Source organism: Pongo abelii, chromosome 11 (assembly GCF_028885655.2).
Source record: "Pongo abelii isolate AG06213 chromosome 11, NHGRI_mPonAbe1-v2.0_pri, whole genome shotgun sequence".
NCBI lineage: Eukaryota > Metazoa > Chordata > Mammalia > Primates > Hominidae > Pongo > Pongo abelii.
This window is the reverse complement of record NC_071996.2, coordinates 28712385-28735058: the sequence shown is the minus strand read 5'-3', so window position 1 is coordinate 28735058 and position 22674 is coordinate 28712385. Positions and strand designations below refer to the sequence as shown.

Sequence of the window (22674 nt, the reverse complement as noted above, 5' to 3'; positions counted from 1 at the left end):
CCTCAAGTGATCCTCCCACGTCAGACTCTCAAAGCAAGCACTGGGCAGCATCCATATTTTTAAGAGCTCCCCATGGGATTCCACTGAGCAGCCAAGGATGGGAACCACCAGTCCAGTGGGTGAAAGTATCAGGAAGCAGAACATTAGTTCAGGAAAGTAGAAGAAAGATATCACCTGTTGTCAGTGTTGAGGCTGAGAGCACAATATCCCCAAAATACAGTGCTTTGGCATATGCTGAGAACTTTTGAATTAAAGGACACTAGAAGGCCTCAGAAGCTCTCTCAGAACCAACGATTTTCTAACCTTCTCTTTTTTCTCCACCCACCAAACCCCAACTACCAAGCACAGGAAGGAGCTCTCTCTGGAGTTCCCTTATGTGACTAGGGAAACCTTCTTCCAAAAAAAATGCAATTTCTTAAGACCCTCTCCTTAGAATGTCATCAAATACACAGGAAATACTAATTACCAGAGAAAAGAAAAGACTAAAAGTAGTCACCACGCCCAGGTGAACGTTTTTTGTGTTTTGTGTGTGTGAGTATTTGTTTTTTGTTTTTGAGATGGAGTTTCACTCTTGTTGCCCAGGCTGGAGTGCAATGGCGCGATCTCAGTTCACCACAACCTCCACCTCCCAGGTTCAAGCGATTCGCCTGCCTCAGCCTCCTGAGTAGCTGGGATTACAGGCATGCACCACCACACCTGGTTAATTTTGTATTTTTAGTTGAGACGGGGTTTCTGCATGTTGGTCAGACTGTCTCAAACTCTTGTCCTTAGGTGATCCATCTGCCTCGGTCTCCCAAAGTGCTGGGATTAGAGGTGTGAGCCACCATTCGTGGCATGGACATTTTATCTATTTTTCTGAGGGCAGCTCCAAGAGATTACTTGGGAGACTTTATCTGCATAGTAAGACAACCTTTGTTCACAGTGAGATTCTGCCCCTTACCTTCTCACCGTGTGCCCCAGTGCCCAGAGGAACTTTGTCCCAGACCATTGTCTGTCTTCTGGCCCATTTATTCCCCCTGAAAATCATTTACTAACCTCTCACAATTTCCTGCATTCTCCAATGAAGAGGGCACTATTTAAGCTTCAGCCATCTGGCCCTTCTTTGAGTCTCATGTTATGTATGGCTCCTGTTCTTATGCATATCAATACATTTGTATGTTTTTTCTCCTTTTAATCTGTCCATTGTCAGTTGGAAGGAAAATTATCTTTGTCACTACTTTGAGGAGGAAAATTTTTTCCTCTGCTCCCTTAGGTTTGCTGATTGTGGGTCTGCAAATTAAACTGACAAAATACAGATCAGAAAGAGAAAAGATAGATTTTAATAATATATATACGAGAGTTCACAAGAAAAAATGTGCCTCAAGGAGATGGTTAGAATTTTGGGTTTATATACCATCTTACTAGGGGAAGGGGGCAGAAAGGACACTTATAGGAAAACAAATGACTTTTGGGAAAAATAAGTGGGCCTTTAGGAGATATGACAGTCTTGTGGCAACATTTGTTTATATGTAGTGCTGACTTCTAGTCTGTGATGATAAGAATCAATCTTTACCTGGGTGTAGTGGCTCATGCCTATAATCCCAGCATTTCAGGAGGCTCAGGTTGGAGGATAGCTTGAAGCCAGGAGTTCAAGACCAGCCTGGGCAACATAATGAGGCTCTGTCACTACAAAAAAATAAAATAAAATATTAGCCAGATGTAGTGGTGCAAGCCTGTGGTCCTACCTACTCAGGAGGCTAAGGTAGGAGAATTACTTGAGCCCAGGAGTTTGGGGCTACAATGAGCCATAATGATAGCACTGCACCCCAGCCTGAGTGACAGAGTGAGACCCTGTCTCTTAACAAACAAACAAAAAGAATCAACCATCCCTGTTGTTCCTGGGGGAGTAATTTGTGACAACTGAATTTGAATAGTAGTAGAACATACCACTCCAAAATGTGCCACTTTGGCATAGAACTATTTTGGCCTGAAGGCAATTGAGAAGAAGCAAATACAAGAAAAGCTTTCTACCCTCCCCCTATTTGCCTAAAAGCAGGATAGAAATTTGTAAAGATGTCCTCCCTCCCCTTTCTACCAGGAAAGACAGAAGTTAGTCACCAGAGAGCTGGAGATGACCCTAGGTTCTTATCATCCTGGAGACTCCCCAAAGGAATCTACATGGCAAACCTTGCTAACTAGCCCTTATGTGCCATTAATCTCCCTATATATTTCCCTTCCCACAAATTGCTACTCTAGAAACTCAAAAGTCTTTTTCCTTTGTCTTGTCACTTCTCTAAGAACTTATTGCTCTTTCATTAAGATGCCATTTTAGTCCATTTGCATTGCTATAAAGAATATCTGGGCCGGGTGCAGTGGGATTATAGCACGCCTATAATCCCAGCACTTTGGGAGGCCAAGGTGGGCGGATCACGGGGTCAGGAGATCGAGACCATCCTGGCTAACACGGTGAAACCCCGTCTCTACTAAAAATACAAAAAATTAGCCAGGCGTGGTGGCAGGTGCCTGTAGTCCCAGCTGCTCAGGAGGCTGAGGCAGGAGAATGACATGAACCCGGGAGGCGGAGCTTACAGTGAGCCGAGATAGCACCACTGCACTCCAGCCTGGGCAACAGAGCAAGACTCCATCTCAAAAAAAAAAAAAAAAAAAAGAATATCTGAGACTGGGTAATTTGCAAAGAAAAGTTTATTTGGTTTATAGATCTGCAGACTGTACAAGAAGCATGGTGCCAGCATCTGCTTCTGGTGAGTGCCTTAAGAAGATTCACCCATACTGGAAGGTGGAGGGGAGCCAGTGTGTGCTGAGATCACATGGTGAGGGAGGAAGGAAGAGTAAGAGGAGAGGAGCTGTCGAGCTCTTTTCAATAACCAGATCTTGCAGGAACTAAGAGTGGGAACTCACTCACTCTGGTGAAAATGGCACCAAGGCGTTCATAAAGGATCTTCCCCCACAATCCAAATGCCTCCCACCAGCCCCACCTTCAACACTAGGGATCAAATTTCAACAGGAGAGTTGGTGGGGCTAAACAAATTATATCCAAACCATAGCATTCTGCCCCTGGCCCCCCATGTCTCATGTCCTTCTCACATTGCAGAATACAATTATTCCTTCCAATAGTCCCGAAAAGTCTTAACTTGTTCCAGCACTGACTCAAAAGTCCAAAGTCCCATCTGAGACACAAGGCAAGTTCCTTCCAGCTATGAGACTGTAAAATCAAAAACAAGTTGTTTACTTCCAAGATACAATGGTGAAACAGACATTGGGTAAACATTCCCACTCCAAAAGGGAGAAATCAGCCAAAAGAAAGGAGTAACAGGCCCCATGCAAGTCCAAAACCCAGCAGGGCAGACATTAAATCTTAAAGCTTCAGAATAATCTCCTTTGACGCTGTCACCCTAAAGGAAAAAACTGAGGCAAACTTAATAGAAATAGGGAATTTATTTGAGCCAAGCTTGAGGATTGCAACCCAGGAGTATAGATTTGCCCTGAATATACACTCTGAGAAGCAGCAGTTACAAGTGGATTTTTAAAGGAAAAGAAAGGCAATTCCTAAGTTGTTTACCAAGCATTTGCATTAAAATAAAATAAGATATTGATTGGTTATACATTGTTCTTTGTATCATGAATTCCAGGAACATGAAGGTAATGAGTGAGACAGCTAGTTAGGAACAAGATGTCTTTCAACAATTGTCCCCAGGGATGGGTGCAGGGGAATGAATGGGAGGTGAGAAGTAGGATGGGATGAAAGTCCCATGCTCATGTCTCTCACATAGCTCAGAATGCTCTAAGCTATTTTACTTTTCTCAACTCCTTGTCCTGCATCCTGGGTACACTGGTGCAAGGGGTGGGCTTCCAAGACCTTGGGCAGCCCTGTGTCCATGGCTTTCCTAGGTAAAGCCCACATGGCTCCTCTTACAGGTTGAGGTCTAATGCCTGTGGCTTTTCCAGGCTGAGGTTGCAAGCTGCTGTCCCACAACTCCACTAGGCAGTGACTCAATGAGGACTCTGTGGGGACTCCAACCCCACATTTTCCCTTGGCACTGACCTAATAGAGGATTTCTGTAGGGGCTGTGCTCCTGCAGGAGGCTTCTTCCTGGGTACCCAGACTCTCTTATACATCTTCTTAAATCAAGATGGAATCAGCCAAGCCTCTACCACTCTTGCATTCTTCATGCCTGCAGACTTAACACCATGTGGAATCTGTCAAGGTTGTAGCTCGTGCTCTTCCAAGTGGTGGCCCAAGCAGTTCCTGGGACCCTTTGAGCCATGGCTGGAGGTGGGGCAGCAGGGATGCAGAGAGCATCATCTTGAGATGGTGCAGGGAAGTGGCATCCTGGGCATGGCCCCTGAAACCATTCTGTCCTCCTATGCCTCTGGCCCTGTGATGGGAGAGGTGGCCTCAAAGATTTCTGAAATGTTTTGGGGGACTTTTTCCCATTGTTCTGACTATTAGCACCTGGCTTTCTTTTATCCATGCTAATCTCCCTAGCAAGCAGTTGCTCAGCCAGATTCGTCACCTGAAAATGCTCTTTTTTTCTGTGCCACTGGCAGACTATGGATGTTCCCAATTTTTATGCTCTGCTTCCCCTTTAATTGTAAATTCCAACTTTAAGTCATTCCTTTGCTCTCAAGTTGAGTTAAGTTGTTAAAATCAACTTGTCACTAATCAAATACTATGCTGCTTAGAAATTTCTTCTGCCATATACCCTAGGTCATCACTCTATTTAGCCTTCCACAAATTCCTAGGGCATGAACACAATGTGGCCAAGTTCCTTCTTAAGGCATAACAAGGGTGACCTTTGCTCCAGTTCCCAATAAGTTCCCCACTTCCATCTGACACCTCCTCAGCCTAGACTTTGCTATCCATATTTCTATCAGCACTTTGGTCACAACCACTTGATTAGCCTCTAATATTTTAAGTTCTAAACTTTCCCTCATCTTCCTGTCTTCTGCTGAGCCCTGCAAACTCTTCCAACCTCTGCCCCTTATCCAGTTCCAAAGCCACTTCCATATTTTCAGGTATCTTTATAGCAATGCCTACTCTCAGAATCAATTTTCTTAGTCTGTTTGTGTTGCTATAAAGGAATACCTGAGGCTGGGTAGTTTATAAAAAAAAGAGGTTTATTTGGCTCATCGTTCTGCAGGCTGTGCAAGAAGCGTGGCATCAGCCTCTGCTTCTGGTGAGGTCTCAGGAAGCTTCCATTCATGGTGGAAGGTGAAGGTGACCCAGTGTCACACTGTGAGAGAGGATGAAAGAGAAGGGAGGAGCTGCCAGGTTCTTTTCAATAACCAGTTCTTGCAGGAACTAAGAATGAGAACTCACTCACTCCCATGAGAATGGCACCAAATCATTCATGAGGGATCTGTCCCCAGGATCCAAACACCTCCCACTAGGCCCACCTTCAACATTCATATTTCAACATGAGACTTGGAGGAGCCAAACAATCTCTATCCAAATCATAGCCAATGCTGTACAAACCCAAGTTGTATCCACCCTTTTGAGTTTGCCCACACGAGCATAATACACGTGTTAATAAACTTTTGTTTACTTTTCTCTTGTTAATCTTTCTTTTGTCAGTTTAACATACACGGGGCCAGAAAATGAACCTAAGATGGGTAGAAGGAAAACAGTTTTTCCTCCTCTAGAAGTTCTTCTTGGGAAGCTCTGTTTTTAGGCTGATAAAAGGTTTAGGACAAACAAAAACAAAACCATTCTCATATGCCTTCAATTCAAAATAACGTGTATGTCATAGTGGTGTGTTCTGGGTCCCTTCATTATGAAACAGCTGTGGCCAGGCCTACTCTCCTTTGACTGTCAAATAGAGCAAATGTGTGTGTTTACCTTGGGGCACCATCTGTCTCCTGGGCACCCCTTGCTCAAACCTCAACTCTAGTCCCCTCATTCATCTTCAGTGGGGAAGGCTGATGCCAGAGGGGAGGACAGAGAAGACATATGAGCACTATGCACCCAGGACGCAGGTCGTGCACACCTTCCAGCCCACTTGTACCCTATCCTAAGCATGTTAACACACTCCCCGTCTCTTCCCCTGCCCTCTTGCTACAAGTTTTCAATTGATCTAACATGCCATGTGACTCAGGCAGCCTAATTTGCCCTATGAGCCTTTCTATTGTGTGACCTCTGTCTCAGCCTGTCTGGTGCTGTACTTAGAGGCTTCCATAGCATAAAGATAATTCTCTACATGACAGAACTTGGACAAAGATATTCATCAGTGTGGTTGGCCGGGGGGGACTCTGAAGCGACCTAGTTGTTCACCACTAAAATGAACAAATAAAATGCGGTGGATGAATAGCAGGGTAATCACAGCAGTGAGAGGCAGTGAACTAGATTAGGAGCTTGCAAACTTTTTTTATCATGAGCCACAACATAGAAATACTTTTTACATTGTAACATGGGATCTATCTATCTGTCTATATCTATCTATCTATCCATCCATCCATCCGTCTTTGAAAAAAATCATAAAAATGTATTTAATTATGTCTGAGGCACTCTGACATTTTCTATTCATTTTTAATAAATGTTAGTTATGTTCCTACCAAATTCATTTCACTAGTCACTAGTGGGGCCTAACCTTTCATTTGCAAAGCACTGACTTCAATGTACATGTACATCAACAGAGATGGTCTTAAATCATGCTGCTGGGTAAGAAGAGTAGGAAACAGAACAAGATTTATAGCACAATGAAACTCAGGAAACAAAATCCACACACACACAAGGATACACACTTGGTTACAGATATATATCAAACACATTAGAGGGCATGCCACTATAGGGAATGAAAATAGAGTCTGAGGAAGAACACGAAAAACCAACCCTAGAAGGACCTTGAATGTGAGGATTCTGTCAATATGCCATGATCTGAGAAGAATGGTTAATGGGCTCTGAACCAGGGTCCAGCCAAACAAAAAGATGGGGTGGAGGTGGGTCTACTACTGGAAAAGAAGTTTGAGAATCACGTAAATATTCACAAAGTACTTAGGAGCTGGAGAATGTTGTATTTAGAATTCTTTAAATGTATCATTAAAATCGGTTCATAAGGATACAATATCTTCTAGTGCAAAGTTGGAAGAGAGAAGGGTCCCCTCGCCATCAGTGTAGGTGAGACCAGCTGAAAGGAAGTGTAGGCTTAGAAGTTTGCAGTCACAGAACAAGGCTGGCCAGTGTACCCACCATGTGCTTCGGAGGAGGGGGCCTGGGACCAGGGACATCTGCCCCCAAGGAAGAGCTCTCTGTTGGGTGGACAGCCCTGCCTCAGTGCTGGCCCCTTCTTGTCCATAGTCCCTGTGACCCAGGAGGCCATGCTTAATGCCACATGACCCTGCCCCCAGCCCTTGGTCACAGCTTTTGGGGACAGCGTTGGGCCCCTAGATCTGGAGGAACCAGCTCTCAGACTGCTGGGTTATCATTAAACTGAGCAGCCTAGCTCGACTGGGCTACAGAGATTCTCCCTGAGGAATCTGAGCCCGGAAGTGGAGAGATCATTTGCCACGAGGGGTGAGGGCTGCTGTAGAGCAGCCATGAGCTGGAATCCAGGCAGGAAGCTGCAGCAGGTGGCGAGGTGGGGAAGGCAGATGGTGGTGGGATAGCGAGATGCGGATGTTGCAAGCATGGCTGGGTTATCGTCTCACCGGCAAAGCAACAGAGCTGGTCTTACAAGCTCAACTCTTACGAGGGCCAGCAGATGACATGGAGGATGGACAGAGCCAGGGGTAAGACTGGTGGGGCCCACAGAGCATAGCCTGTCCATAGGGCAGCCCTGCAGGGCTGTGGCCATTGTCCCCATGTGGCCAAGTGATCCTCAGGGTTCCAGATTGTCTCATTTTCAAGAGAAGCCAGGGTTGGGGCTCAGAAAATGATACCCCAAAATGTGGCGCTTTCACTTACTGAACTGAACAAAAAGCCTCTGACGGTCTTTCTGATCTTCCGCCAGCTCCATCCTTACTCTCCCAAAGAACAGAGTGAAGTTGTTCTCCGAAGTTTCCTCATCTGCCTAAAGTCTGGATCCACTGAAGAAGAAAACAATGACTCCTGGTCCTTTCCCAGTTTTCATTAACTGGACTCATATGGCAGGAAGACCGAAGTCTGTCAACACACCTGGGCAGGCTTTTGTCACAAACTATTGTCTGCTCTGCAGGCTCAACAGACTCTGTCCCAGGCCATTGCATGTTCTTCAAGACCATTGAATTCCCCTAAAGATCACTTAGCACCCCTCTGAAATCATTCATACTTCTCCATCTCCCTCTCCCCTAGAAAGAAGAGTACAGAGCCACCTGTACCCCATCGTGTGGTGGGGCGACCAGTCTGTGATTCACCCCCTTGCATGCTAATACATTTCAGTGCCACAACTCCTTTTGCAAGTTAGCTTTTCAGTAAACCTTCGGAGGGTAAGAGAAGTTTTTCCTTGACCCCTGCACCAGAAATCCAGAATTTAGCATAAAATCCTCAACTTTTTTTTTTTTTAACTAAAAACACTTTGAGGCCGGGCATGGTGGCTCATGCCTGCAATCCCAACACGTTGGTAGGCTGAGGTGGGAGAATTGCTTGAGCCCAGGGGGGTTGAGGCTGCAGTGAGCCATGATGATGCCACTGCACCACAGCCTGACCAATAGGGTGAGACCCTCTCTCTTAAAAACAAACAAAAAAAAGCGACACCCAACACTTTGTGGAAAAAACAATACAGGACTACAGGCTGAGGATGATGGGCAAGTGCTGGCTGAAGGTCCGAAGTCCATCCCCTTACGCTATTCTCCTGGGGAGGCCACCTGCCCCCAGTGAATTCCCTAGAGATCCCAGTTTCCCGTATTGCTCCTCCCCAGACCCTTTGACCCTGACTGCTTTCCTTGTAAACATCAAATCTAACAACCTAAGTGGTGGGGTGTTTCCCGGGTTTCCCCAGAGCTTAGGCAAAGCCCTGTGTAAACCATTTAACTTCCATAGTCATCAGCGCAGTCACACCCAGTACTCATGCCCACATTGTTTCTTCTTTGTCCCTCATTGGTCATTCTGTACCCACCAACCAACTTCTGGTGCCTAACTTTGCTTCTTAGGCACTTTGATCCCAGCAGGGGTACCCTGATGAGGAAAGAACACAGATCCACTCTGGGGAAGAGATGATCTGGCAGTCCATGCTGTACAATAAATAACTCTGGGTGCATTTGTTTATTGTCTCCAAGAGACTGAGTGTCCCAGAGTATGCTGATAAGTCCAATGTCCAAGTCTGCGAAGAAAAAGTTGATAGAAGTCTCTCCCGTGGGGGTGTGATGTGTGCCTGGAAATCTGTGGGGTCCTGATGCCTCCATCTGTCTCGAGGGAGGACTTGACTTTGGAAAGGGAGGCCCTACAGAAAGGCCACCCTCAGAGGTCCCATCTACATCATTCTCCCTCTCCCCACCTCTCTGGTACCACCTCTAAATACAGAAACACCTTCAAAAAACTCACATGGGGTAAGTTTCCCATATACAGACACGTTTAGGAGAAAGTTTCCCATATCTAGACATATTTAGGAAAGATACTAGCTCCTCCTTGTTTCATTCATTGCTTCAAGCACAGCCAGCCCACCCCTGCATTCCCCCTTAGATGCTGGGTATCCCCAGTGGGGCTGCTGACTGACAGGCCCTTTCTTCAGTTGCAGGGTGAACAGCATACCTGTGATCCTTCCTCACCCAAGGGGAAGGCAAGGAGGAAAGACTCAGGGCAGGGCGGGGAAACTCTTTGGCTCCCAGCGGGCTCACACTAAAACGTGGTAAACAAGGTCTGTGTTGCAATCGGGCGCCTGAGAGGAGGTCAAGGAGGTTGAATGCTGGGCTGGGGCTCAAGGCAGAGCAGGGCAGGGCGCGGGGAGCCCTAGCTGGAGGGAAAGGAACCAGCCTAGAAAGGTCTGGAATCAGGAAAATCATGGGGTGGGGGCTGGGAGAAGAGGAAGACCTGGTGGGTAAACGCGGGGCAGCAGGAGGAGAGGAGAGGGAAGAGGCCATGGGCCACAGACAAGGCAAGACCTGGGAAGGTCAGAAGTACAAGGCACGGGCGGCAGGGAGGGTGGGTCATCCTGGTACCACGCAGCTTTAAAGCTGCCCAGTGAGCTTCAAGGGGTTGCTCCTTGCCAACTCCCTGCTATTACCTCTGGGTGTTTGGAGTGTGTCTGCCCCACCTCTTCCCTCCCACCTTCCAACTCCTCAAAAGAGAAACTTCCAGCACTGGGAACTACCCCCAAGACTAAATCTCCACACAGGGGAGTTGCCTCTCAGATCTAAGTTTTCCTGGGAGCAGGGACCGCCCAAACTTAGAGCCCCCTGGAAACTGGATGGTCAAGATCATGAGTTATTTGGACTTATGCATATGCCGGCCAGGATGCTGCACCTGACACCTTATGCATGTTCATTGCCTCATGGGATCCTCTCAACACCAGGAGGGAGATGCTTCCCATTTGCCAGAAAACTGAGGAGCACAGAGGAGAAGTATTTGCTCAGAATGCATTCGAAGCCTGGTTCCTCGTAGGCAAACCTTATTGACCAACCCCTATTTAAGAACTGGGCATGGAGTGGTGAAAGAGGGAAAAAGTCCTAGCTCTCAAGAAGCCCATGATATTTTAGAGAGGGAAAGGGACAATCCAGGAAATAGACAAATAGCCACTTTCAGCTAGTGATCAAGAATTTACAAAGGTAAAAGAGTGGCAAGTGGGGGGTGGGGTGTTACTCTGGCTGGGAAAGTCAAGAGATGCCCTTGAAAAGGCCCTGCAGACACCCAGGGGAAGGTCTTGGCAGGAAGGTGGGGGGCTGGGGGGCCAGGAACCAAAGCTTCACAAGCCTTGGAAAAGAGAGATGGGAAGATGCTTGAAGGGACAGAGGAAGTAAGAGTCAAGGCTGTTCCACAGGCATCCAGGCTAGAGAGGAGGGGGTCTGGGGTGGACTGAAGCCGGGCAGGCGCTGGAGGGGCAGAGAGGAGAGGATGGAGTATATGGAGGGCGGGAGGGCAAAGAGAGCAGGAGGATGTGGAGCCTGAACTACGGAGGCCTGGGAGAGAGCAGAAATGGATAGGTAGGTTTGGACTCTAAAACTCAAGCACTTTACCATTGACAGGGACTTTGTCTTTTCCTTCTTTGTCCCTCATTGGTCAGGACAGTGGTGACTACATAGTAGGTATTCAATCACTTCATTCATTTAGTCAATGAATATTTATTGAGCACCTACTACATGCCTGGCTCTGTCGTAGGCACCAGGGATACACTGGTGAACAGTACAATGTCCTTGGCCTCTTGGAGCTTACATTAAAAGAGGGAGACAGGACAAGTAAATATGTGTATGTGGGCAGAAGGGAAAAGAGAATGGAGGGTCTGTTTTAGATGTGGGGGTCGTTGTAGGCCTCTCTGATAAGGTGACATCTGAGCCCAGATTTTAAAGAAGTGAGCTGGTGAGTCTTAAATGGGAGTATCTCGAGGAAGAACATTTCAGGCAGAAGAAGCAGCAAGTACAAAGGCCCTGAGATGAAAGAGTGTTTGTTGACTGAACAACAGATCTAGTGCTTGTTGACTGAATGATCAGGAATCGTGTCCCTACCAATACACTTGAAACTGTCTAAGGAACATGCCTGGATCTTCCTCATCAGACAAGAGTGGTCTGAGGGGTGGGAAGGAGCCACTTACTGCCTTTCTTTAAGCCATTCCTCTTTCCCCAGCCCTGGCCAGGCCTAGAAGCAGGGGTCGGGGAGGGTCAGGTGCCGAGTCTGTCACAATCTGGAGAAAGGGCAGAGAAAGTCAAAGAATAGGCAGGCTCTATGCTGTCCCACAGCCCAGTACTCATGCCCACGCTGTTTCTGCTTTTAACACCTGGGGGTCCACCCGGTCATCCAACCCCCACCTCTGCCCCTGCCATGTCCCCCCCTCACACTAAAACTCCCTACTTCTCTGGACATTCTTCTCCTGGTGCAGTATTTGTCTCTGCAGAGTTTAAGGGAAAGCTTCTTCACCCTCTGAAGTTTCAATGAAAAATAAACTCACAAAAGGCACGTTAAATGGAGAAAAGGTATATACATTAATTCAAGGTGTACACCCCGGGAGAATCACAGAGTATGCCCACCCCTCAGCAGCATTCAGAAGCTTCTATACTATCCTGGCAGAACAGGTGATGGGAGAGGACAGAAGAGGAATTCTGTAGAGGGGCTGAAAGGATCAGGAAATAGAGATTAACTTGCCGGGTGTGGTCACATTCTCAGTCCTACAGGGAGGAGAAGAAACACAGTTGTTCCTTTTGGTGGGTCTGGATGTTAGGCAGATAAAGGAACTTCAGTTTCATCCTGTGTTTTGGGAGAGATGGTGAGGCGAGGGAAGGTCAGAGAGACCTTGAGGCTTTTTCAGTTGCGTATGTCAAAGCGCCATGCTTTGGGACCTCTGACCCCAATACCTCTGGCTATCTCACCAGGATTTGAGAGGGCTGTGGATGCTGCCACTCTCCGTACCACCCCAACCCCCTAAGCCAGGGAGGTACCAGGAGACTCCCGGTCTTAGAGTCTCAGCTCAGATTCCACCCAGATTCTGGCCATGTTCCCAGTCCTCATGTGAGCATAAGATGATCAGAACTGGATAGTCACTTCCTCCTTATTATTCTTAAGTCATTTCTGCTTCTCCAACTATCTTGCTGACAAGACATGTTGCTCTAAATTCTACTGATTCAAGACTTTTCTATTCTTACCAACAAAGCATAACAGGCTGTGAGAAACATGCCTGACCACACACGAAACTGGAGAAGGCAAACAGTGGGTGCAGATGACCCGACCTGACTGTTCTTCTGATTTTAATTCCAGGCACTTCCCTCTTGGCCAGGTGAGATGCTATGATCCAGAAGGTCTCTCCCACAGGGCATTCTTAGGGCTCAGTGAAAGGATACCCCCCACAACAGGACAGGTCTTCCTTTCCTATGTGGGCTCTTTATCCAGAACCCAGAGCTGCGGAGAGTCTAGCTTCTGGGACCCTTGACTGGGGAGAAAGCAGGTGGGGGCCACGGAGGGAAGGCCCCAGAGCAGAGAGGCACCAGGCTGGCTGAGCCTGGGCAGCTGCCCTTTGCCTTAGCTCAGTGGTTCTCAAAGCCTGGCCCCCAGGCCAGCAGCACCAACATCACTTGAGGCCTACTCAGCCAGAAACTCTGCAGTGGGGCCTCGCAATCTGTTTTAACAAACCCTCCAGGTGACTCTGGTGCAGAATGGTGGCAAGAACTCAAACCTGGACTAGGCCTGCTGGGTAAGTGGAGTCCCGGCTCTCCAGTGGACTCAATGTGGGTGGCCTGGGCCAAGCCCTCCTGTGCCTGGGCCATTTCTCCGTTTGTCAAGGCCCAGGACTGGGGTAAAGGATTTGACAAGGTCCGTTGGGCAGGGATGGAATCAGATGAATATCTAGGTGGAAGACATACAGACAACTGTAACTACCCCTCTTTCTCACAAGACTCTAAAGGGGAAAACAGATGAGTGCAGTTGCTTTGTCTTTGGGTAAAGTCACCAGGAGCTGCCTGCCTGAGTGAACCAGACAATTTAATGTACGCCATTTAGTGAGGGGTCTTGCTTTACCACCACATTTGAGGATGGGCAGAGGGAAGCCTTTCTGCTGGAATTTGTGGCCCTTGGACACTCCTCCCACCTCCACCCTTTTTGGGGGTAAAAGCTTTTAGGTGCTGCCTCTTTAAGAACTCAGATCCGGCCAGACGTGGTGGCTCACGTCTGTAATCCCAGCACTTTGGAAGGCCGAGGTGGGCGGATCACCTGAGGTCAGGAGTTCGAGACCAGCCTGACCACATGGTGAAACCCCCGTCTCTACTAAATACAAAAATTAGCAGGGCTTGATGGGGCGCGCTTGTAATCCCAGCTACTCGGGAGGCTGAGGCAGGAGAATCGCTTGAACGGGTTTGAATCCAGGAGGCGAAGGTTGCAGTGAGCCGTGATCGCGTCGTTGCACACTCCAGCCTGGGCGACAAGAGCAAGACAACGTCCAAAAAAAAAAAGAGACCTCAGTTCCCATCGAAGTGGAGAAAAAATAACCACATTTGTTTGGCATATTTGCATTTTTAATAGTCCCTGAGGAGTTCAGGAGGAAACAGGGTTTTACATCCCCTTTTAGGGACGCAAGTAGGATTGCCCCAAAAGGTTCCACTCCGTTCACACTTAGCGAGGGCCCGGCAAAAGCCCCACCTTTCACATTCGTTATTTCCCTTACTAACCGAGGCTCCGAGACGCTAAACAAGCAGCCCAAGGTCACACCGCAGAGTGAGGGCAGTAGAGCCTCGGCGCGTGCCTCCTCCCTTCGGACCCTGCCGCGTTCCCAGAGGCTCGACTCAGCAAGCTGGAACAGGAATCGAACCCTCAGGCCCTCGTCGCCGTCCCGGCCCTCGAGGAATCTGCGCCCCAGGCGAAGCTGTCCTCGGAGGTTCAGGAGCGTCGGAGTGACTTCCCGATCCTTTCCCCTGGGACCCGAGGGATCCCTCCCCCCAGGTGCCGGGTCCTCCCCGCGGCTCCCCGGGGGCTCCTCCGGACTCCCTCGCTGACTCAGCGTAATCCGAGCCGCGGAGGGCGGCGGGGTTGGCTGAGCCCGCCCGGGGTTAATTGCCGAGCTTTGAACGCCCCCTCCTGCCCCGCCCGCCTCCAGCAGCCGCCCCGCCCCCGCGGAGAGGTCCCGGGCTGGCGCCAGCGGCCACAGCCGAGCAGCTGGAGCGATCGGGGCTGCAGCGCGGCCGCCGGGCGCAGCATGACTGCCGTCGGCGTGCAGGTAGCCGGCGCCTGGCGGGGCGCTGAGCCAGGGTGCTGCCCCGCCGTGGGAGGTTGGGGGTGGGAGGACGGGGGGAGGGGCGTACCCACCGCGAGCTCCAGCTTCGGACTGGGGGTGCGAGCGCCCCCCGTGCCCGCCCCCTGTTGCAAACCTGGGTCCGGAGGAGGCTGGGCGGGAAGCAACCTCGGGGGGCCTGCCTGCCTCACATAGCTGCTCCCGGGGCGCGGACTCCGGCTGCCTCTGCTCGCGGCCTTGCAAGCACCCGAGGCTCCCAAACTTCATTGGGAAAGATTTTTCTTCTCTTTGGTGTCACTAATGACTTACTGGTCAGTTTACCATAAGGGTCCCCCTTTGTGAGAAATGAGGCGCGTCTGGGGTGGAGGGACAGAATCGGCTTGCAAAGTGAGGCTTATGTAACAGAGGATGCGTCTCTTGGGAAGCTAGACCTTTCTGGGGGTGGAGGTTAGGAAGACCGTCTCCCTCCCCAAAGCTGCGTTTGGGGTGCTGGGCTGGGGGTGGACTCGCTGAGGCGCGCGGACACCTCAGGGAAAGGCTCTGGCGAGGGAAGAAGCCCGTGTCTCCGAAGATTTGGCTTCTCCTTAGCGTAGTGCAAGATGTTTATGTTGGCTAAGAACCTACACATTCCTACCCGCTCCCTCGGGCCTGCTGCTCCCCAAAGGGAAGTCAGTGGGTGGCGGTACCGCTGCCCAGCGGGCGAGCTTCCTTTCCGCGCAACTTGCCCGCTGCAGAGTCTATCCGCTGGACTGTCCCCAGGATTAGAGAGGCCCGTTGACTTCGTGTACAAACGCTCAGCCACAACACTGACCTAGTAGATACCGTTCTGCCCATTTTATAGATGAAGTAACCGAGACTCAGAAGTAACGTGCCCTCCGTGGCTGGCCAAGGAACAGAATCAAGATTCAAACCTAGGGCTTTCTGGCTCCAAATCCCACTGGCTCCTCCTGCCTTTACCTAACGGGAGAAACCCCACCACAGGCCACCCCCAAAACCTCTTCGATAGCCAGGACCTAAGCACCTGGGCGAAGCCGGGCATGGGGCGCAGGGAATTCCTCCCCTTTGTTCTGAGGGATGTCTGGAATCCCCTCCAGGCAGCGTGGTGGGACAGACTGGGTGCGGTCCCTCCCCTCTAGGAGCTTACAGCCCGTGTAGGGAGAGAGATTTGGAAACAGGGCATGGGGGAGCGAATGCTAAATTAAGAGGTGCAAAAGTTGCCAGCCAGGGATGAGGAGGAAGCCTGGTAGCAAGGTGAGAGCTCAGCTGGGGAGGCCACAGGCTCCAGGTGAAGGGCGGGTGCTCCATCTGCTTCGGGATGATAACTCTTCATCCCCACAACCATGACTTGCCAGGGAGCAAACACAGGTAGGAAGCAAGTTCTGGGTCATGCAGGCAGCGGTGGGCCCGGCTGGGGCTGAGAGGAGCAGAGGCAGGCCGGCTCATCAGGAGGCTGTGAACTTCCAGGATGTTGACGATGGTGATGGCCTCACCTGGGCGGGGGCAAAGTGGGTGATGAGGGGGAGCAAATATGGGAGACATGTTGGGGATGTGGGGAATGAGTTGGGAGGAGCTTAATTTGTCTACCTGGGGGTGCTTTGGTTAAGGGGAACACATGAGGCCCTGGGTTATAGGAGGAAGACCATGACACTGGACTCAGTAGCCCAGTAGTGTCAAGTGACCCTATTCTATAGGTCACTAGAAATCATGCAAGGTTACAGATGAAAAAGGAAAATGCTTACATTTTTAGCAGAGAAGTTAAGCCCCAGAGAGATTTAAGTGATTGCCTAAAGGTACCTTGCAGGGGTCCTCTAGGTCAGGGGCAGGACTTGACCTCCCTCCTCCCTTCTTTTCCACTGCACACCTGTCCAGCTGCCCTCCAGTAGCCGTTTCAGGCCCTGCATCACTGAAAGCTGGCGGAGGTGCCGGGTGGTTAGGAATGAAGACTCTATATGTGTTATTATTGTTATTAATATTAATAGCTACCATGAGTTGGGAGCGGCCCGTGTACTATGCATCTTTATATACAGGATCTCATTTGATTCTTGGGAGTTTCAGTGGTGGCCAGAGCGTTTTATAAACGAAGCCCTACTTTGGGGCAGGAGTGGGAGGAAACGAGATGAGGTCAGCTGTCTTCACTTTCTGATCCTGACGTGACGTCTAAGGGCCTGGAGATTAAAGTCCAGTCTGCCTAGGACAGGTGGGGCAGGGGAAGGGACAGGACGTGCCTGTTTTCCAGCCAGCATGCTGTCTAGGGTTAAAAGGTTTCTGGGTCCTGTGACTTGTTCTCTGCATGTGGTGCTCCTCCTTTTTAGGACCATTTATCATTCTCTAGGGACCTTGTAACCTTGCTAGGTGCCTTCATGGCTACGATTTTCCTGCAAGTGTCATTAACTTCATTTTCTAGATGAGAAAACAAGGGCTCAGGAAGTTAAGAAACTGCCCAAGGACAAACACCTCTAATGGTTTGTGGAGTAGACACAGGTTTTCAAAGTTTCCTTTGGTTTCTTTCTTACCAGTAGATTTTTTTTTTTTTTTTTTTTTTTGGTAATAAAATGCAATGCAGACTCCTGGACCCCCAGTGTCCCAAGCAGGTACAGGGCTCAGCTGAAGTGAGGAAGGGGATGCAGAGCCAGCCTGTTCAGCTTGCCTGCCCACCCGGCTTCAGCACTGGAAGCCCCACCAGGAGCAAGGGGACACAGTTTGAGAACCACAGCCCATACTCTTAGCTCCATGTTTTTGACCGCACCCAGGCTGCCTTCATCTCAGCTAGGACCCAGGCTGCTCCTAGCTCTGGCATGGCCCTTGAGGCATCCCTCTGCACGCACGTTTTCTTCACCAAGCCAGGCATGGGGCGCAGGGAATTCCTCCCCTTTGTTCTGGGGCATGTCTGGAATCCTGGCCAGGCAGCATGCTGGGACAGACCAAGTGCGGTCCCTCTCGTCCAGGAGCTTACAGCCCATGTGGGGAGGGCTGTAAGGGCTCAGTACTGAGCCCCTAGCACAAAGGCCCTGTCCTTAGAAGGCCCTAGTCAGTATTTATTCACTGAATGGATTCCACCTCCTGCGTATCATACAATTGTCTGGGCAGCCGTAACAAGCTTCATTGTGCTTTGGGTGAGTGATCTCAGGCAAGTCACCTGGCCCTCTGCATAGTTTCCTTCTCTGTACACCCACCATGGATCTTCCTACTTTATCAACCTCATAAGTTTAAGAATAAAATAGGATCCTACTTAAGGCAGAGGTGCTGAAAGCAAACTGCATCCTTATTTCTGTATCCCTGGGGTTGAAATTAGTGGTAGCTCCTGTGTCTGGGGCATGTGAGCAGATACTCTTGCTGGGCTTTTTGACCACAGGAGTCTCCCAGAAGCAGGGCTTTATTTTATGTCTCACACAGAGAGGAGTGGCCCAGACCTGCCTCAGGAAGCCTCCATTTGCCCATGGCATAGGACACACCCCATGTTCCTCATTGCTCCATTCTCCTGGGTCCTAGCAGTGACCGTCATGCATGCCTGTTTTGCATACCTCCCAAACCGAGGTGTAACCTGGGCAGCTTCTAGACACACTGCAAAGCAGGTCATTTAATGTATGACTGTGCAGGAGACTCAGTTTAAAGGAGCTTCAGATGGAAGTGACAGTGGTTGCAAATGACCTTTGATTTATCTCACAGCTCTCCCTTGAGCACCCACTGAATGCCCAGGTATTGGGGACACAGCAGTGCCTAAACACAGAATGTGGTGGTGTGGGGGTGGGGGGGCGGCCTTCCCAGAGCACACAGTGTTGGAATGAGACAGAAATAATATGTAACTACAAACTGTCCTCAGAATGGTGAAGAATTTGAACAGGTGCCTGACACAGAATACCAGGAGGGGCCTGACTCTGGGTTGAGTGGGCAGGAAAGCACACTCTGTGGAGGAGACTTTAAGCTGAGACATGAAGAATGGAGAAGAGGTGTTGTCCTGGAGGGGTAGCAGGAGCTGCAGAAGAGCCTTTACAGGCTTAAGGGCCAGTCATCTGAGGAAAGAAAGTTCTAGACATGGGGAGAGGGGAGTGTGCTGGGAGCTGAGGTTGGGTGGGGAGGCGGAGCAGATTGTGAGAGGCTTGTGGGCTGTGTAAAGAGTTCCTGAAGTCTTTCTTTTGCTTTCTGGGTCAGGGCTTGGGTGCAGTGCCCGGGTGGTGTCCTTGAACTGTGAGATGAGACACCTCACTGGATACCTAGCCTGGCTTGCCAGGAGACCGGGGTGGGGGCACCTCCTTCCAGGGCTGAACCAGAAGTGGAGGAGAGCCGCAATGGCCTTCCTATGCCCAGAAGCTGCAGCAGCAGACAATGGGCTTGGCAAGCTCTGGGTAGGGTACGGGCCGCACAGGTCTGAGGGCAAGATGCAAACGCCACTTTCAGTACCAAGAAAAACGAGGCAATAATCTAGAGTCCTGGGCTGAATGTGAACAGCTCCAAAATATCAGGTGGGTGGGGATTAGGACAAAATCGTGTGTCCTGGGGAGATGGAGGGAAACAGAACTGTGTATTGGTGTGCTAATGTCCCAGTGCTTGGTACAATCCTGGCAGCTCTGCCAGGCCGTATTCTTGTTTTATGTACAAAGAAACCGAGGCAGGCTGCATGCTCAAGGTCATGGGAGGCAGGCACGACAGGTTTTCTGAACTCAGAACTGACTCAGATTTGCCAGTCTGTTTGGACTTCTCACCCACTCTGAATATCATGAAAGAAAGAAAGGTCAGGGAACTCTTAGTGCCTGGTGAATACTGGATGGTAAATGCTCACAGGTCTAGAAGGGAGGAAGGGTTCCCCAAAAACGGTGGGTCTGGTCTGTTCCGGGCTTCACAGGAGACCGGAGCAGAGAATAAGACAGTGTGGAGCAGGAAGGAGGGCTCAGGGGTCTTCCCTGCAGAGGTTCCTGGGGCCGTGGCAGGGCTGTGGCTGACAGGGTGCTTCCTACGGTTTTTTCCAGGCCCAGAGGCCTTTGGGCCAAAGGCAACCCCACCGGTCCTTCTTTGAATCCTTCATCCGGACCCTCATCATCACGTGTGTGGCCCTGGCTGTGGTCCTGTCCTCGGTCTCCATTTGTGATGGGCACTGGCTCCTGGCTGAGGACCGCCTCTTCGGGCTCTGGCACTTCTGCACTGCCACCAACCAGAGTGCGCCGATCTGCTTCAGAGACCTGGGCCAGGCCCATGTGCCCGGGCTGGCCGTGGGCATGGGCCTGGTGCGCAGCGTGGGCGCCTTGGCCGTGGTGGCCGCCATTTTTGGCTTGGAGTTCCTCATGGTGTCCCAGTTGTGCGAGGACAAACACTCACGGCGCAAGTGGGTCATGGGTTCCATCCTCCTCCTGGTCTCTTTCATCCTCTCCTCCGGGGGGCTCCTGGGTTTTGTGATCCTCCTCAGGAACCAAGTCACACTCATCGGCTTCACCTTAATGTTTTGGTGCGAATTCACTGCCTCCTTCCTCCTCTTCCTGAACGCCATCAGCGGCCTTCACATCAACAGCATCACCCATCCCTGCGAATGACCATGGAAATTTTAGGCCCCCTCCAGGGACATCAAATTCTACAAGAAAGTGTGGTCAAAATGGGACTTTTCAGCATGTGGCCTCTGGTGGGGCTGGGGTTGGACAAGGGCCTTGAAACGGCTGCCTCTTTGCCAATAACTTGTGGGTGGTCAGCCAGAAATGGCCGAGGGGGCCTCTGCATCTGGTCTGCAGGGCCAGAGGCCAGGAAGGTGCCTCAGTGCCACCAACTGCACAGGCTTAGCCAGATGTTGATTTTAGAGGAAGAAAAAAAGATTTTAAAACTCCTTCTTGAATTTTCTTCCCTGGACTGGAATAGAGTTGGAAGCAGGGGGGTAACTGGTACCTGAGCTAGCTGCACAGCCAAGGATAGTTCATGCCTGTTTCATTGACACATGCTGGGATAGGGGCTGCAGAATCCCTGGGGCTCCCAGGGTTGTTAAGAATGGATCGTTCTTCCAGCTAAGGGTCCAATCAGTGCCTAGGACTTTCTTCTACCAGCTCAAAGGGCCTTCGTATGTATGTCCCTGGCTTCAGCTTTGGTCATGCCAAAGAGGCAGAGTTCAGGATTCCCTCAGAATGCCCTGCACACAGTAGGTTTTCAAACGATTTGACTCAGTTTGCCTCCCTGCCCTTTGTTTGAACCTTACAAACCCTGGATAACCCCAACTTCTAGCAGCTGGCTGTCCCCTCTGGGAGCTCTGCCTATCAGAACCCTACCTTAAGGTGGATTTCCTTCTGAGAAGAGTTCTTGAGCAAGCCCTCCCAGGAGGGCCCACCTGACTGCTAATACACAGCCCTCCCCAAGGCCCGTGTGTGCATGTGTCTATCTTCTGTGAGGGTTAGACAGCCTTAGGGAACCATTTTTAATCCCAGAACACATTTCAAAGAGCACGTATCTAGACCTGCTGGACTCTGCAGGGGGTGAGGGGGAACAGCGAGAGCTTGGGTAATGATTGACACCCATGCTGGGGATGCATGGAGGTGAAGGGGGCCAGGAACTGGTGGAGATTTCCATCCTTGCCAGCACATCTGTACTTCTGTTCATTAAAGTGTTCCCTTTCTAGTCCTTTTTCTGCCCGGAAGTAGGTGATGTTATTGCCCTCAGCCCATTTCATTCTACACTGACTCCTTCCCCCTCCCTCACCTGTTGAATGCTCTGCTCCCAGCAGTTGCATGGGTTTTTGGTCTCTGCCCCGCTCTTGTCACTGCTGCAGGTTCCTTTCATGGTCTAGGCTGAGTGCCTATACCTACCTCTATTGTGATGTTTTAAAATTTTTATTCCAGGATGCATGGAGTCATGAAGCAGTCTGCTTTGTAGGATATAAGGCCATGGGCTTTAAGGTTGAACCACCAAGATGCCCAGAGTCCATGGAGATCATCCCGGAAAGGTTTCCGTGAATTGCTCAGTTTTACAGAGTACGGAGCTCATCAACCACACAGGCGGCGTCTTAGCCTGGGAAATGGGAACCTGGAGCAATCTACAAGTTGCAAAGGGGATGTGTAACCCCCTTGTTTCTTCACGGGGAGGGGATGTATGGAGGTGGGGAGTCAGGGCCCAGAGAGGGATGCACTTGTCCAGGGTCACCCAAAGCCGGGAGTAGAGCTGACCCACCCATCAGCAGGATACCTTTCCTTGACACGCAGGGGAGTTTCTCTACTTCCCTCCAGAACGCTACCCCCTGAGCACTAGTAGGTTTGGTTTTGTAGAAGCATTCAAAAATGGAGTCCTTTTTCATCTTCACATGGGGGCAGGGAGTGCAGATATTCAAAGGAACCAAGAACGAGAGTGGAGGGTGAGACTGAAGTCCCCAGGAGCTTAGAGGGGCAGCAGACGGCCCCTGTCCTTCCCTGCCTGGCAGCAGGGAGAGCACAGACACAGCCTTGGAGCATGGGCATTTGAAGTCAAAGGCCCTGGACTGAACTTCCACCACCTCTTTGCTTAGTAGCTCGGGCAAGTCACAGGGCTTTGGTGGACCTGTCTTCTATGAAATGGGATCATGCCCCATTTCCTGCTGTGTCTGCCTCAGGCTGAGGACATCTGTGTGGAAGAGCAGGAAAAATAGGGGTGTGCCTCTCACACCCTGTTGGGGATAGTAAAAGGGATTGGAGGCCCTGGGGCTTCCCTGGCCTCCATGGTGACTTTATCATATTATTTTAGCTGTTGTCCTGAAGGTTTGGGTGAGAGCTACTAACCAGGTGAGTTACAGTAGGAGACAGACAGCATCTGCCAAGGGCAAACATTGCGTGTTGGCCTTCTAATCTGGTCCCTGAGTAACTGAGCTGCGGGACCAGGGAGGAGCCCTCCTCCTGCAGGAAGGCATTGGGAGCAGACAAGAGCATACACCCTCGCCTTGTGTCAAGGCAAAAGGATGGACAAA

At 50.3% G+C, this 22674-nt stretch overlaps 1 protein-coding gene across 1 annotated transcript; it reads left to right on the top strand.

Annotated features, from left to right (window-relative positions):
* Window positions 1–14641: 14641 nt before the first annotated feature.
* Window positions 14642–21362, top strand: TMEM37 (transmembrane protein 37). The gene is made up of 2 exons (XM_002812413.5): window positions 14642–14759; window positions 19739–21362. Exons 1-2 carry the CDS (start codon window positions 14739–14741, stop codon window positions 20294–20296), a joined length of 579 nt encoding a protein of 192 aa, XP_002812459.2. The 5' UTR covers window positions 14642–14738; the 3' UTR covers window positions 20297–21362.
* Window positions 21363–22674: the final 1312 nt, after the last annotated feature.

Bases quoted from the DNA above. Each gene is read 5' to 3' on its own strand.
- TMEM37 (XM_002812413.5), top strand. From the start codon at position 14,739: ATGACTGCCGTCGGCGTGCAG. The intron at 14,760-19,738 runs GTAGCCGGCGCC...GGTTTTTTCCAG, and splicing joins TGACTGCCGTCGGCGTGCAG to GCCCAGAGGCCTTTGGGCCA.